Source organism: Scyliorhinus torazame, chromosome 16, assembly GCF_047496885.1.
Source record: "Scyliorhinus torazame isolate Kashiwa2021f chromosome 16, sScyTor2.1, whole genome shotgun sequence".
Taxonomy (NCBI): domain Eukaryota; kingdom Metazoa; phylum Chordata; class Chondrichthyes; order Carcharhiniformes; family Scyliorhinidae; genus Scyliorhinus; species Scyliorhinus torazame.
The window spans coordinates 15,432,421-15,450,355 of record NC_092722.1 but is presented as its reverse complement, the minus strand read 5'-3'; the positions used below and the strand labels follow the sequence as shown (position 1 = coordinate 15,450,355).

Genomic DNA, 17,935 nt, shown 5'->3' with positions numbered 1-17,935 from the left:
CCCCAAAGAGAGAGACAAAATTGACCTTGAATTGTATAACAACACATGTTGTAGGAAAACTATTTACAAAAGGTAAAAGACCTGCTTTTCCCAATGGGACCAGATAAGCACTATCTTTAGAGAATGGATGCAAAAGGATCTTGTGTCTGCCCTACATATTTCTGTCATTGCAGGCAAGTAGGGTATTCCTCTGGTAGCTAACTCTCATGGACAAACGAGAGAGTGCGCTGAGGAAATACACTCTACAACACGTTTGTTCTGCTATTAGTGAGCGGGTGGCCTATAAATTGTCTCCTTTATCAAAGTCAAAGAACAAATGTGAAGGCCATTAGGCCTTTTGGTAAATTCAACACAAAAGCAAGCTGCCACGTAAACAAACATTGAAGAAATACATTTTGATCTCAAGTTTAGGTGCATGTGGATGAGAATACAAATGCTGCAGTAGTATGAATATATTGAAATGAAAGTTGGAGACAATTTGAGATGAGACATTAAATATGTGTATTAATAGAACACCAATAATAAGAGCTCAAAATTTGCTGATGCATTCAACACCTATGTCCAGTACAGGAAGCGTTACTACTAAGTGTTACTACTAACTTAAGTTGACAGATATGTACTCGGAATTGTTTTATGTTTAGTCCTGTACTGGAATGTTGACAATGTATCTTCCAGAAGGCATACTAATCAGATTTAGATAAAGGGTGTACACCAAAATGCTCTTTTCTCGTCACAGGTTAATTAATGAATCATTAATCTTTCATTATTATTGTCACAAGTAGGCTTACATTAACACTGCAATGAGGTTACTGTGAAAATCTCCTCGTCGCCACACTCGGTGCCTGTTTGGGTACACGGAGGGAGAATTCAGAATGTCCAATTCGCCTAACAAGCAGATCTTTCGGGACTTGTGGGAGGAAACCGCAGCGCCCGGAGGGAACCCACGCAGACACGGGGAGAACGTGCAGACTCTGCACAGACAGTGACTTAAGCAGGAATCGAACCCTGGTGTTGTGAAGCAATAGTGCTAACCACTGTGCTACTGTGCTGCCTAACATGTGCTGAGTAAATTGCCATGTATTCCCAATATTTATTTTTTATTTAAGGTTTTCAGTATTTTCCAATTTATTGGCTTGACTTGGCCTAGGCTACTGAACCCTCATGCAACCAGGTTTTAGAAAAAGACTAAGGGCACCAACCCGAATGGGAACAGATAAGCTGGGTGTTGCTCCGTGCTATTGAACTCTCATTCGAACAGATCGGGGCCACAGTGGGGAACGCTCGACCGAGCCCACAGATAGTCCACTCGCCGGAACTCCTCAGTCAGAGATTGGGACGCTATTTAAAAATGGCGTCCCGATCGTTCGACCCCTGACATGACCCCCAAACGTCCCCACACCCGTACTTACCTATAAGAGGTTTCTCGGCCCCCCCATCCAACGTGCCCGCTCAGGGCACCCCCGGGCCCGGTCTTAGTCAGGTGAAGAATGCCAGCTTGCACCTTGGCAGTGCCAGGATACCAGGCAGGGTACCAAGCTGGCAGTGCCAGGGTGCCATGTTAGCAGTGCCAGAGTGCCTGGGTGGTACCAGCAGTGCCAAGGTGTCACCATGCCCAGAGGGTAACCACCTGGGAGCCTCAGATCCCCGGGAGACCCCCATGAGTGCCATTCCGCCTGGTCCCTGTTTGTGGAGTCCAGCACTGGGTGACACTCGCCCGAGGTCTCCAAGGCCCATCATCTTGGTAAGATCTCAGGTACGCAGAATAGAGTAAGACTAGTTATCTCACTCTAAAATGCAAATTTGCCAGAAAGTGATCCCGCCCACAATGGGCTTTTTGAGTGCAGTACGACCAATAGATCTGGCCCTAATGCTATGTACTGAATATCAGAGTCTTGCTTGAACACATGAAATTCAGCATGAAATCTTGCTCAAATACATTAATAACTTATGTGTTTCTTCTCTACCTTCTTCCTTGTAGATTTTTTTGCATTGAAACTAGTCCTTTTCCATTATGTTCATTACACATTCTCTTCCCTCATTATATCAATTATAACCTCATTTGTCTACTTTATATGTTTAAGTCATTTATTATTTCACATATTGGGACTTAGCATTCCCTGTGTTCCAGCTTAATCATCATTAAAATAGTGCTGGCCAAAATTTAACTTCAAGTCATTAACCAGTTTGCCAAAAATAGCACAGAGTAATTTAAGCCTTATTCTTTGATTACATCCTTATCTTTTCACTCTGCTCCACATAGAACATAGAACATACAGTGCATTCGACCCATCGAGTCTGCACCGACCCACTTAAGCCCTCACTTCTACCCTATCCCCATAACCCAATAACCCCTCCTAACCTTTTTTGGTCACTAAGGGCAATTTATCATGGCCAATCCACCTAAACCTGCACGTCTTTGGACTGTGGGAGGAAACCGGAGCACCCGGAGGAAACCCACGGAGTTTTGTCATCTTTCTTGCCTGCAGTTTGCCCATGAAGAAGACCCAATAGTCAAAATGTGCTTAACCCTTTTCTTTGTTCGCTGCATTACCCCAGAAGCACCTATCTTGCGAACTTGCTGCCAACACAGTGAAACAGCTACAATTCCAATGCAACTCTCTCCTTAAACTGGCCAACATTGCACTCTGAATCAGTGTAACATGACACAATTCAGGGGAAACGTTCAGATGAACATTCTACCTCATGTATGAAAATTGGAGCTTGAATTGGTCCTGCCATTGAAGCCAGCTCAATTCCATAATTGTGTTTTGGGACACGAGGTGCAAATTCAGTAGTCCAAGTAGAAACGACAGTTCGGTCAGCACTGAACTGAATGAAGGAACATCTGAAGTGTCAACCACATCAATTTCTTAGGAAAAGCATGGGGATAATATAAACTGAATCAGAAAATAGCTTTCAAAGGTTTCTCGGTGGGCATTTTTGGTCAAGAGAGAGTGAGAAACAGAAAAAGCACAAAGCCAAACATGAACAAAAAACTTACCCGGGATATAATTTTAAAAATAAATTTTCCCTACCTGTAAGAATATTTTCAGCCATCACGTTAACTTGGATCTCAACGGAATGCTTTGAGGTATAGGTTATCTCAGCGCTGACATGAGCTACATCCCCAATGGACATTGGTGAGAGGAAGTCTGTGCGCTCCACACGAGCCAGTGCAGCTACACAGCGTTCCTGAAATAAAAATAGAGAAGATAAACCTACTGATCGGCAACAACATATCCAGCAATAGATCTTCGTCCATTTTTTTGCTCTTTTATCTATTGGGACAAGCATCAGTCTGAATCCCTTTATAATTTCTTGGTCCCACCTGACTAATTGATCCAATAAACCTGGCAACAGCTTATGGTAAATCAATCCCTCCTCAGTACTCTAGCATTGCTAACCACAATACCAGTAACCCCATGGTATCATACCAACACTTGACATCTCTACCAGGCCCGGAGCAATGTGAGCATCAGAGGGGCTGGCTCCCTCAGTGCTGGCACTTTCATCCAAGTTATTAATGAATTTCCACTCCAAAATATAAGTACATAATTTAGTTGATATTGCAGTAAACACTGAAGCGAGTGCTGCATTGTTGGAGGTACTATGGACATTCCAGATATGTTGCTGAAGCCAGAGTACTGTTTTATTATTGAGTTGAATAAACTCAAAAGGTCCTATGGCTTATTTGAAGAAGAATATTGCAGTCAGGTACCATTGGCAATGGCTTCATCTTGTGCTGTATTATTCTAAATCCCAGCAAAACAGAGAATGTTAAATAAAGCTGATTGTGCAACAGGGCAGCAGCATCATTGGTGATGCTAATTGGAAATACAGAACAGCAGTACAAAAAGGATTTAGGGGAAACGTGAATGAGTGCAGTAGTAATTGGTGGGATGGCTACATGCAGAGTACCATCACGGTCCAGCTTACTTATTTGGACTTTGTTCCTCAGTTTGCATGCAAGACAACGAACACCACCCCTGGTTTATCACAATTCATTTCCCTCCAGCACTGGTGGTGTATTGTTCTTGAGGATCCTCCTTAAATGTACTTCACCAGATCTTCTTGTGCCAGCTTCATCTTCTTCTTCCATTTGTTGGTGCCTCTACTATCAGTCTGGTATGTGAAATAAGTGTCTGGCCAATCTTAGTCATCTCTCTATCACAATGCCCTGCACACACTTCTGACCAGCTCTAGGTGCAATTCCTCATTGGTGATGTCATATCTCCAAGTGGTGCAGAGAATCCGATGTCAGCGATGCTGGTGAAAGACCTCCAACTTGCGTGTCATCTTCTCTGTTCTCTTCCATATCTCACTGGCATAGATTGAACTGTGGACGTGTGGAGTCACAGCTTCATAACAGTGTTGATAGTTTTGGAAGCCCAGACCCTGTGGAGGAAGACCGATGCCAATTTTTCAATTATTTTGTGGACATTGATCTCTACATTGCTCTCCCTGGAGATGTTACTACTTAGGTAGAGAAAATGGTCGATGTCCTCGAAGTTCTGTTGCTCTATTATGATGGGTGGACCTTGTTGTTATGCAGCTGTCACTGTCTAGGTCTTTTTGCAGTTGTAATGGGTGAATTAAAAGGTTCAGTAAAAGGGAGGATAGATCTAACACCCCTGCATTAGAGTAAAATAACATGCTATTCAAAGGCTCCTACCATCAGCAAAATTCTCAAGATCCTAACATCAGCAAAATTCACCAGCAAGGTTGTTTGCTTTTTTTAAGCAGGACAGTTTTCTAGCTAGATTATAGAAAAGCTTTTGGGTGAAGGTTTAATAATAAAACCAGGTAGGCAATGTTGGGATTTTAAAACAATGTTCTGTGTACTGAATAAATGTGTAAGCAGTCTGTGTATCTGTGACTTAGAGCCGAATGCTGATTCAGTAGAGGGTGCTCCTCCAGAGGTTTCTCTGCGGTAGTTCCCTCCATGTTTGAATCATGAATGAACTATTGTAACCTGTGCCTGGGTTTTAATTGAAAAAAGTCCACCATAACTTTGCTGAATTGTAGACCAACCCTGGCGCCTCGAATCTCAGGACTGGAGGTCATGTCTTGAAGTGCACAAGATTCTTCGGTCAGCAAGGCAACGTTGTCTGCAAAATCCAATTCCGTCAACCAATGGTGTTGCCACAAGATGCCAACATTTCCACCCACTATTGCCTTCCTCATGATGAACTTGATAACCATGGGGAATAGGAATTGAGAGCCTATGCGGCCTTGTCGTCCTCCCATGATCATGTTGAATGGTCCAACAATGCCTTCAATTTAAAATTCTCATCTTTGTACTCAAATCCGACATGGTCTCTCCTGTCCCTACCCTCTGTACCTGCCACCAGCCCCAAACCCCTCCATGATTTCTGCACTCCTTCAATTCTGGTCCCTTACATCTGATTACCTTTGATGTGGAGATGCCGGCACAGTAAGACGTTTTTCAACACCAGATTATAGTCCAACAGGTTTATTTCGAATCACTAGCTTTCGGAGCGCAGCTCCTTTGATTCCACCACTGGCAGCCATGCCTTCAACTGATTCTCAGCGCACTGAAAATATCGGCAACTTTATCTCCTGCTTCAGCAGCACAAGTAATCCAACCAAAAATTTTAATGATTAAAAAAAAATGTTTTTTTTTCTATATTGATTGGTAAGCTTATGGGTTTGATATTCCGGCCGCGTTGCGCTCGAGTGCCGATCCCGCTATTCCCGGTGAATAGCGGGAGAGCCCAAAAACAGGTTTCACGCTGGGCACCGAACCGATTGCAATGCTCCTGACCTGTGGCACCCGGCGTCATCTGGATCACGCCCAGCACCCAGTACATTTAAATGAGTCTTAAAACTCAGTTAAGAATGCACAGCCTGTTTGAGGCCGGAGTGTCCCATCTCACGGAAATCAATGGCCCCAGCGACTTAGGGTGATGCCAGCGCCAATGAGTACTACTTTCCAGACGCGGAAACCACGACGATGGCCACGACAGGGGACTCGGAGGCCATTCAAGCCCCCAGGCAGTCAGGGACAGGGTGGCACCTGAGCGGTGTCAACCTAGCACTGTCCGATTGACGCTGCATGGGTGCCATATTGGCACTGCCTGGGTTGCAGGGCAGTGCCAGGGTGCCAAGGGGCACTGTCAAGTGGTGGAACCTGAAGATTAAAAGGGGAGAAAGGGGGAATGAAGGGGGTGCATAAAGGGGAGGTTCTGAAGGGGGGGTTTGATTCAGGGGGAGGGTGTGGGGGGGCCTGAAGGGGTATGAAGTCAGTATGGAGGGGTTACGAAGGGTGGGGGTGTGAAGGCGGGCCCTCAGTGACCAAATAGCAGGGTATGCTCACTTGGGGGGAGGGGGAGGAAGCAATGCCCCAATACCTATGGGAGGATTGGGGTGAGGCCAAGTCACCCTCATGCCTACATGGTGAGGGTGGGTGAGGCAGACATTTGAGATGGGGGAGTAGGTGCCCCTCCGGGGTCAAAGGTTGGGGGTGTTGCCTACATCTGCCGGTGGGTTGCGATGTTCGTGGCTGGGGTGTGTGGGGGACCTTCAACTTAACTTAGCAATCTGAGCACCCTTTAAAAATGGCCCCCGTCAATGTCTGAAGAGCCGGTCTTTAGTACCCCAATCTAGAAAAAGCGATGGGTGCGATTTAACCAAATGGGAACAAAGTCCCATAGCGAGCGCATTTATCTGCATGTTTTCCGGCGCTCGCTATTAAACGTCACTCAGGTTAGATAGGGGGCTTCAGCAGGGAACGCACGGCCCAGTGCACACATAGCCTGGTTTTCTGCACAGAGGAGCTCCCTAGAACTCCTCAGTGTAGCGAGAGATCGCGACGCCATTTTAAATGGCATCCCGATCTCTGGAGCCCCCGATGAGACCCTCTCCTCCCCAAGCCCCAACTCACTGTGAGGGGGTCCCTTGGCACCCCCCCTGCAGTCCCTCCAACACCCACGCAGGGCACCCCTAGCCCAATCGTCGCTGCTCATAAAATGCCAGCTTGACACCTTGGCAGTGCAAACCTGGTACCCTGGCAGTGCAAGGCTAGCATCCAGGCGGCATGCACCTGGGGGCCACTGATCCCCTGGGAGACCCCCAAAAGTGCTGTTCCATCTGGTCCCCGTTTGTGGAGACCAGTACTGATCGGTGCTTGCCCGAGGTCTCCGAGGCGAAGGGGTTAGATCCCAATGCCACGGTTGCCTCGGGAAACTGCATATTACAGTGAGACTAGCTGTCTCGCTCCATTGATGCAGATTTTCCAATGAATGATCCCGCCCACAATGGGTGGGAGTCACATCTCAACACCTCGCAAGATCGCATTAGATCTCATGAGATGTTGTAATCCGGGTAAATCCTGGGAGCGGGGTTTCCCAGATGCCTTCGGCCCCATTGCGGCGCAGCACGCTGCTTTTCGGGCGTAGCATGGCCATTAGATCGCGCCCTAAGTGTGGGATTTTTCAATGAGAATCTCCCCAAGACGGAGAAAAATGACTTAAGTGTGGATGAAACGCAATCCGGACCGCGTCCATGCACCCGGTGGAAACCACCACTCGATTCCCGCCGATATCGACGCACCAGGTCTCCAGAGAACTGAATGTCTCCAGATAGTGAGGCTGCAATCACTCCTTAACTCAAGAGTCTTTATTTGTTTAGTACTGATATCATCAGGTTTGACATATACTATGCTAACACGATTTAATAATTTGTCAATGTATTGTTTGAAACTTTGAATTCCTGGCCTCAAGTCTATCCCATCTCCATGTTTATTCTTTGCCACATGTTACTTTCTTGAATCTATTTTTCTTGAACCTACCACAAAGCTATCAAAGTAGCCCAAGTTAACTGTTTATGCCAGGAGATGCAACACCTGTCTAATGGGCCTCAGCAGCTCCAGTTACTTTATTCCAAAGTTGCATTGTGCAAAGATCTAAGTGAAATGATAACGTGGAGCAATCAATTTAGCTTTCTCATGTAGAAAAGGTCAGCCACCTGCCACCTGCTCAAAGAGGCCAGTTACATATACAGCAAGATGATTATTAGCAGCAACATCGACTCCCGTTACTAGGGAGTGACATTCCCCAGCTCTAGCAGCAACAACCTACATTTAAGTTTCAGCTTTAATGCAGCAGAATTTCCGAAGACAGGAGCATTATCAGACAAAATGAACTCAGAGCCACACAAAGAGCTGTTCGGGCAGGTGACCAAAGATTTGGTCAAAGGTGTTAAAGAATGGCTTAAAGGAAGAGAGAGAAGTCAAGAAGCAGATTGGTATCCAATTCCAGAGTTTAGGCCGAGGCAACTGAAAGGGCAACCACCTATGGTGGATCAAAGGAAATTGGGAGTGTGCAAGAGACCAAAATTGGATGAATGCAGATATTTTGGAAGGTTGTACGGTTGAAGGAGATTATGGAGATAAAGAGGGGTGAGGCCAGGGAGGAATTCGAACACAAGGGTGGGAATTTTCAAGTCTTAAATTTTAAAATTTGAACTGATACTAATTAGCTTTACATGGACCTGTTGGTCATGTAGCAGTGCCTAAGTGCATCCTGTTATAATAAGGCAGCATGGACTCAACATAAACCTGCTTACAAAATGAAGCACGGTGCCACATTGTGTACAAAAGGCTGGGGTTGAAAGACTGGCAGGTATAGGAGGGAATAGAAGACTGGATAAAACGGCAGAAGTAGGATGAAGTCATAAAATGGTTTGAAGGTGGGCGGCAAAGTAGTACAGTGGTTAGCACAGTGGTTAGCACTGTTGCTTCACAGTGGCAGGGTCCTGTTTTCGATTCCCGGCTTGGGTCACTGTCTGTGCGGAGTCTGCACGTTCTCTGTGTGTTTGCGTGGGTTTCCTCCAGTTTCCTCCCACAAGTCCCAGAGGACGTGCTGTTAGGCGAATTGGACATTCTGAATTCTCCCTCAGTGTACCCGAACAGGTGCTGGAATGTGGCGACTCGGGGCTTTTCACAGTAACTTCATTGCTGTGTTAATGTAAGCCTACTTGTGACAATAAAGATTATTAAAAATTAATTAACAAGAATTTTGAATTGATTCTTCTTGGGACACTGGCAGACCAGAGAGAGACAGGGCGAAGACTGAATGGATCATAGTACAATTTTTTACTGTGAAAATAATTCTCACCCAAATATTTGCCCCAGCAATAATCTCATCAGCAGTCACAGGTGTAAATTAAGAGTGTGGTACTTCTCCAAAGTTTACAGCCACAAAACGTTTTACTTGTACCTATTTCCCAATTCACAGCAAACAGCAGGTATTATAGAATTAACAAACATTCCATGGTGATCCACTTATACAATTTACAGGTAATCTGGAGTTATTCTCTCCCCATGTCGTGGCTTCCGAGAGAACAGCTACTGAAATCAAATTTTCACTGCATTTATTTAAAAAATATTTTTATTAGGATATTTGCAAGTTTTTATAATAATAACAATAACACGACATAAACATGGTACAATAAACATTTCCACCCCCATCACAATCTTCACACACCCCAACCATAAAACAACAATCCGGCCCTCTTCCCCCCTCACTCCCCCTTTGGAATTCTGCATCTGCTGACATTTTAATTTTCCCCGAGAAAGTCGACAAACGGCTGCCACCTCCGGGTGAACCCAACCGTTGACCCTCTTAAGGCGAACTTTATTTTCACGAGACTGAGAACCCCAGCCATGTCACTAACCCAGGTCTCCCACGTCTTTACACTCGGGGGCTTCGAGTCCCTCCACATTAATAAGATCCGTCTCCGGGCTACAAGGGAGGCAAAGGCCAAGACGTCGGCCTCTTTTGCCCCCCTGAACTCCCGGCTCTTCATATATATATTCAAAGCATCACATCCCACAGTAAACAAACATCAGAAAAAACAGGCAGTTTTGGGTGGACTTGTTCACCCGCCCACAGATCGCTTTGTCCGCTAACAACCCCCCATCCAGCCTCCATAAGCGGGTGTTGTCCTCTCTCCAACCACCCAACCAGCTCCCAGTAAGACAAAGTTAACTTTAGCCATCGAAACAGCCCCTTATTGCACGTAACACTACTTATTCAAACCAGCACAAAAGTGATTTTCAACAAATCGCCACTACAAGGATTCAGTGCCTTTAGTTCAAATCCAGTCTTTTTTCCTTAAAGTCAATGCATCGTCTGGTGTTTCGAAGTAAAAATCCCGTTCCTCATATGTGACCCACAGACGGGCTGGGTACAACATCCCGAACTTCACCCCCTTCTTAAAGAGGGCGTTTTTTGCCCGATTAAACCCAGCTCGTCTCTTGGCCAAATCCGCGCCTAGGTCTTGATAAATACACAGCTCACAATTCTCCCACCTACTGCTCCGTCCTTTCTTGGCCCACCGCAGAACGCGTTCCTAGTCCAGGAATCGGTGCAAACGCACCACCATTGCCCTCGGCGGCTCGTTCGCTCGGGACTTCTTCGTGAAGGCTCTGTGCGCTCTATCCACTTCCAGGGGCCGAGGGAACGCCTCATCCCCCATCAACTTCTCCAGCATGTTCGTCACGTAGGCCCTCGCATCCGATCCCTCACTGCCTGCAGGGAGGGCGACGATTCTCAAGTTCTGCTTCCTGGACCTGTTCTCCATGCCCTCCAGCTTCTCCTGCATTCTTTTCTGGCGGTCATTCATCATCTCCACCTTGGTTTCCAGCACGGTTAGGTATTCCTCGTGGTCGGACACCTTTTTCTCCAACTCCTGGATCGCACGCCCGTGGGTTTCTTGATTCTGCACCACCTGATCAATCGAAGCCTTGATCGGGTCCAGCATATCCTTCTTAAGCTTGGCGAAACAATCTTCAAAAAACTTCACCAGCTGCTCCGTCGGCCACTGTGCTGTCTCCTCGCGGCCCTGCTTCTCCACCGTGCTTTCCTGCGTTACTGGCTCTGCTTACGTCTTCCTTGTAGAATTTTGTCTTCTCACACGGCCACTTCTGGTCCAATTCTCCATACACTGGAGGGGGGTTTCTCCTCACTGTCTCACTCTTCACTGATTTATCCAATAAAATCTGGGGGAAAATGGGGGAAAAAGGTCCAAAAGTCCATCACAGGCGGGAGCTATCAAATGTGCGACCTACTCCTCCATGGCCGCCACCGGAAGTCCTTCACTGCATTTTTTAAAAGGGACATTCGCCAGTGTAAAGTAATAAGTCTTTTTGCTGTTGCTTGTATTTGCCGGAGTACTGTCATCTGCACATTCAACATACAACTACCCCGTCAATATTGCATCACAACACTGTCAGCAGTAGTACAAGGTTCTCCGAAAAGCAGAGTACACCAGCTCCGAAACAGTCCCAAGCTGATTTAGCATCCATACCTACCCAATAGCTCCATGGTTGAAGGTAGAGGCTTGGTCCTTAGGACTGGAATAAACCGTGCAGCCTCAATAGCACATTATGGGGCGATAAGCACTGTACTTCACAAAATAAATTGATTTATCAGGTTTATTATCAAAAACAGTAGGCATGGTCCACTTAGCCATAGCGCCCCTGGGATAAAGGGAAGAAAACCAATCACATCCTCATTCTAAAGGGAACTCTGTAAATGCATTTCTGTGGATATCTCATTTGCTCATCTGTGTGATCAAGTTATGCGGATGAGTTAACTGAGAAAAACTGGCCGCTGTGGATCTAAACCTCAAACTTAATTAAACACCTTCAGCAGAGACCGGGGGAAGAGAGCCGGCAAGGCAAGAAAGTTCGATGGAAAGCAATGTGTTTTTTTTCCCCATTAAAATCAAATTCATTTCATTTATTCCAGCACTCCTAACATCGTGGAAAATACCAGAGCACTCGACAGTGTAGAAAAAAAGGAAAGTCAAATCAAGAAAAAAAAATTGAAAGAATACTCTTGGGAGTGTGGAGACAGAGAAGGCATCAATGAGAAAGTCGTCAGGGAATTCTGGAGGCAGGGAGGATGTAAAACAGTGCAGAGGATAAGGATATAGTGCACGAGAAGATGAACAGTAAGTACAGTAGAGGGATTAGGGAATAGGAAACATCGTAAGTGGTGTAAGAGGAGAGGTCACAAACTTTAAAGTTAAATTAGTAAATCTGCCCGTCATTAAATGTATTATCTGAGGGATAGCTATCAATATTGTGTATTAAATAACTTCATTCATCACCACTTATACTTGCAATGTATGCATTTTATTCCGTTGGGATCACAGACATGACAATTCTGTGGTGAAAGATCAATGTACTGACAGCCAGTATATTTATCAGAAATTCTTACGCCTAACACATTTTGAAAGCCCGAACCTGAAATAGATTAAAAGAATTCCACACAAACACATCAAGTGTTCATACATCAACACTGCACGCTGGAATTCCAAGGTGCAAATTAAAGAACTGTAATTAGGTAGCGCAATAAGTAAATAAAGGTGCAATTTAATTTGGGTGCTTTTTTTTTGCATAAACCCAAAAATAATGGATGCAAGATATATAAAAGAGACAACTGGTTGTGTTCTGAGAACACGAAGCCAGCGAATGAGCATTCTGACTGGAGACTATTGAACTCTCCCAGGACTGAGAACCTATACCACCACCTAGTGGAAACTGGTGGTGATTGCTATCAAAAAATGGTGCATTTTATGGTCATTTATCAACATAGAAAGAGGAATAGATTATTAAGCTCCCTTTTGCCTATTCCACCATTCAGTGGGATCATGGCTGTTCTGTGACATAATTCTAAATAATCCAACCACTATCCATAAGATACCCATAAACTGCCTTCAAGCCTCACACAATGCAGATATCAGAAATAGTGACAGCAACATCCAGGTAAATAAGCAATACTCAGTGTAATGCTGAATTTGAAAGACTGTAGGGGAAGGTGCACTTAGGGGGCTACGAAATCCCACAGTTATAAGGGCTTGAGAAATAAAATTGATGGATCGAATGGCCTCCTTCTGCACTGGAGGAATTCTATGATTCTAATAAGAGGTCCAATCATAGATTTCATAGAATTTACAGTGCAGAAGGAGGCCATTCGGCCCATCGAGTCTGCACCGGCTCTTGGAAAGAGCACCCTACCCAAGGTCAACACCACCACCCTATCCCCATAACCCAGTAACCCCACGGGCAATTTTGGACACTAAGGGCAATTTATCAGGGCCAATCCACCTAACCCGCACATCTTTGGACTGTGGGAGGAAACCGGAGCACCCGGAGGAAACCCACGCACACACGGGGAGGATGTGCAGACTCCGCACAGACAGTGACCCAAGCCAGAATCGAACCTGGGACCCTGGAGCTGTGAAGCAATTGTGCTATCCACAAGGCTACCGTGCTGCCCATTATTGATTTGAACACAGTGAGGAGGAAGAGTGTGTATGACACTCGTATCCATTCTGTTTCTGCTCAGTTTTTCATGGTCATGAGATATTCCAGAATGAAAATTTATCCCCTGCTGTTGAACACAACATAGGAATAAACGATGACAACGATGCTGAAGCCAGCCACTGAATTCTGTCTTTGCGTCCGAGATTAACCAGAAACAAGGGAGGAGGAAACAGAAGCACAGAATTGGAGATCGTACAAAGTTTGCAGCAATAGGGCGCTGGATCTCCGCCGTCGGGATGCTCTGTTTTGCTGGCAGCCCGGGGGTTTCCTGACGGCGTGGGGCTGCCCCACAATGGGAAACCAAATTGACCGGCCGGCGTAACGGAGCATCCCGCCGGCAGGGTGAAACAGAAATGTGGCACGGTGGGACGGAGAATCCAGCCCAGGGTTCCAGTGGTGCTGACAACTAATTTTCAACAAGAAACAGAGCAGAGACATCCATTCAAGGTCTCACACAGTCAACTAATAGATCTGTGACTCTGTGAGCTTGTTAAAAATCAAACTGCAGCAAATCTACAGATCACCATATAGATTTACATTGAGTCTGCAGTGCAGAAATAGGCCATTATGCCCAACTGGTCTTTACTGGCATTTATGTTACACACAAGTCTAGATCGAGCCCCAGGTCGATGGATAGGGTACGAATGGCAAGGGAGCTGGGGGGGGGGGGGTTATGGAGAGGATGGGTATGGTGGATCCATGGCGCTTTCAGAACACAGGGGGAAGGGAGTATTCCTTCTTTTCACACGTTTATAAGGTGTATTCGAGGATTGATTACTTTGTAGTGAGCTGGGAGATTTTGGTTGGGGTGGAGGGGGCAGAGTATGCGGGGATCATTATCTCGGACCATGCACCCCACTGGCTGGATATCTGGTTCAGTATGGGACGAGAGCAGAGGCCGGGTTGGAGATTTGACTCAGGGTTGTTGGTGGATGGAGGTTTTTGTGATAAGGTGCAGTTGGCGATTAGGGATTATGAGGAGTTCAATCACAATGGGGAGGTGTCGGCGGGCATTTTTTGGGAAGCACTGAAGGCAGTGGTACTGTAGAAGCCAGCTATTTTTTATAGATAAAAGATAGCCATTTAGCATTAAGCCCCTAGTCTATTAAATATCATTTTAAAACTCACTCATAACCTCAGGTCATTTCAAAACACACATTCAGCATTTCAGAACATAGCTGCAAACAGAACACAGAACAGCAGAATTCCTAAGCAGCTAACAAATACAATTCCAAGATAAAGTAACCCAAGGACAAGGCAAGCTCCATGGCATAGAGACCATTGTCTTGACAAGCAGGTTTATGCGATAAGGAAGCCGAATCGCATTCCATAGCTCATACAAGAATACATTTTAGGTTAATGTTGCCTATTAATGACAGACGGCTGAGCGTCAAATCAAACTTATTTGATTCTAACCCAAGCCAATTAGGATTACATTGGGGTATAGCTAGATGGCTAAAGTCTGATATGATTTAGTATAACCGTGATAGATCGTACGGCCATTTTTTACTTCATGAATCATCTATACTTTGACTTAACTTACTCGCTGTCTCTCTATCTTTCATACTTTCACTTTCCAACTTTGACTTTTTGAAGTTATTGCAAGCTGTTTGCCGTAAGCAAGAAAATCATTTCTGTATTACTTGAAAGTTGAATTGTCTACAAGATTGCTTCTATTGAATCCTTTGCTAGCTGGACTTATTGGAGAATATGACTTTAAATGATTCTCAATTGTAGAGATAAATAAAACAGATTCTTATTTGCCCCTGAGAAGTTTTAACTCAAATTTCTACTGGGTTTTAGTGATCACAAAGTGCCGCTAAATCATCATGGTAGATCTCTACAACTGGCGTAGTTCGGCAAAAAGGGGATGAGCCAGCCAGGAAGAAATCAGAAGACCAAAGAAAGACCAGAAGGAAGGAAGACCCAAAGGAAAACGGCTAGACTGGGTAAGAAATATCCTTTTCACCCATTACACGTCTTAAAGCCGCATCAAGCCGTGCTTCGACCCCTTAGAAAGGACCTTTTTATAGACTGTGTTAATTCAATCGGGTGCCGGTCGTTGAAACTAAAATAAACGGGACTGAAAAAATAGTCACGGTAGTGTACACAGATTACACACAGTTGACGACCAAAAAATTGGGTGTAAGGCTGAGTTTATGGCGGACATGACTCCTAAAATAGATTCAGGACCTTCAAATGGTAGAGAACTACTTCCCACAACGTGCAAGGGAGGTCGCGCTGTACCAGATGTCTCTATTGACGATATATTGGATGATCTTAGATCTTTGATTTGTAGAAAATTTGGACTATCTGAAGTTGCCACAAAAATTGAATCAAAATATGATATCCGCAAAGGACAGTGGTCCCTTGATAATATCAAGAAGGCATGGGGAAAAACCACACGCTTAGACGGTGGAAAACGTATGAAATGGTCTTTTGCAGTAATGGCACAGCTCCAAAAACATCAAGAGACAATTGCAAAAACTAAATTTGATCATGACCTTAAGTCCACTGAAGACCAACTAGCAGCAGTTGTTGAAGAATTACGAGATGCAAAACCTAAACTTGAACAATGTGATCAGATTAAAACTTTATTGGAAAACAAAATCTTTAAAGTTCAGCAACAATCTTTTCAAATTGGAGAATTGCAACGTAAAATTGTTGAATCAGAGTCAAAATACCAATACTTACAAACAGAAACTGAGCAAATCAAAAGTCAAATTGCCAGTTACTTGAGGAAAAATGTATTTTGGAAAGTGACATGGACACCATGAAATGTCATAACAAATTACTGACAGACAAATTAACAGCACATAAGGCTTCAAATCTGTCTTTAAAAAATCAGCTGACTTCTCCAAAGTAAACAGCGCCACCAACGGGACGAGTTGAAATGATTTTAACTAAGACCCAAGGTGTACCAGTGATAGCTAAACCAAATCCTACATTATTGCAAGCTGCTACTGACATGAAAACAATGAATACACTGATCGAGGTTCCACAGGGGGAGTCTGGCCAAATGAATTGTCTGTCTGTCCTGGGTTCAAGGATCCTTTTACCCCAGACCAAACCGTTATCTTACTCTGAGACCGACCACAAAATGCTGCTGGTCCTGATCCAAAAGCCTCTCATGGCAGCTTTAATAGACTGAGATTTTTAAACAAGCTAATTCGGTTAAGCAACAAGCCTAGTGGCAAACAAAGTGTAATACAACTTAACCCATTAAGCACCAAACAGCTTGGAGTTGAAGTGATAAAGACAATAGCCTGGTTTTTAAACCATTTAAAAGATCTATCAAAAACCCATTTTGTCACTGGTTTAAAACCAGAACGGTCTGCAGCTTTAAACTTGATCCCACTCAGACCTCAGCCTCAGTCCGAAACAGCAACTGCTAAAAATAGCACATCAATCGTTGCTTTTCCTCCTCCGTTAACGACAAATCCAACCCCCATACTCATTTCAAAAAAGAATTCCAGAAGATTCCTTTCTCATGTTGAGGACGGCCATTTTGTGAGTTTCAGATTTCATGGTTGCAGACTAGTCTACGATGAAGGCCAGCCTCCTGGCAACAGGGAGAAGCCCTAAGTCACGTATCGCTAAAAAGTTGCCAAGAACTGTTAACTTGAGAAAACTATTATTTTGAATGTTGCTTTATGAATTTTAAGAAATTAACATATCTTGTTAGCTGTGCTTCCTTTAACAGCCGGTGAATTTATCTAGAGAAAACCAAGCTTCAGCGCAAGATTGGTTCAGTCATATATTCAATAAGTTATTGTGTTTGAAATAAATGTTTAAAATTAGCCTGGAAATTAAAACTTCAGACAATGTGGAAGCTGGTTTTTTAAAAAAACACACACAACTCTGATTAAAAGCAAATCTATATTCCAAGAGAACACATCGTTCTAAGACACTTGATAACGGGAATTTGGCAGCAATCCAACTTTTACTCCCAGTCCATTTGAGTGACACATATGAAAAATATTTAGAGATGCAAATGGAGAATATTGGAGAATATGACTTTAAATAATTCTCAATTGTAATCAATAGAGATAAATAAAACAGATTCTTATTTGCACATGAGAAGTTGTAACTCAAATTTCTACTGAGTTTTAGTGATCTCAAAGTGCCACTAAATCCGCATGGTAGATCTCATTTACGGTTTGTGCGAATAAGGAAAGGAAGGCGGAACGTGACCGTCTAGTGAGCGAGATAGTGGAGGCGAACAGGGTGCCCACCGTGGAGGGATTGGCGAGGAGGAAAATGTTGCAGAGGCAATTTGACAAGCTGACAACGGGGAGGGCGGTAGGGCAACTGCGTAGGGCAAGAGGGGTGCAGTGCGAGTATGGGGAGTATGGCACACCAGCAGCGGAGACAGTCTGCGTACAGGGAAATAGTGAAGATCCGGACTGGGGCAGGGGATGTGGTGTCAGAGCCAGAGAAGATAAATGAGACATTTAGAGAGTATTATCAGGGACTTTATGAGGCAGACCCAGGAGGAGAGGAGGGGGACATGGGGTGGTTTCTGGACGAGCTGGAATTTCCCCAGGTGGAGGAAGCAAAGAGGCAGGCGTTGGAGGA

General features: G+C 44.6%; 1 protein-coding gene across 4 annotated transcripts in view; it reads right to left on the bottom strand.

Moving 5' to 3' along the window:
* Window positions 1-17,935, bottom strand: part of acot7 (acyl-CoA thioesterase 7) — a 338,851-nt gene that overhangs the window by 250,195 nt on the left and 70,721 nt on the right. For all 4 annotated transcript variants that reach the window (XM_072478002.1, XM_072477999.1, XM_072478000.1 and 1 more), the window contains exon 3: window positions 3,036-3,192. In XM_072478002.1, the coding sequence (XP_072334103.1) occupies window positions 3,036-3,192 (157 nt within the window). The remainder of the gene's footprint in view (window positions 1-3,035; window positions 3,193-17,935) is intronic.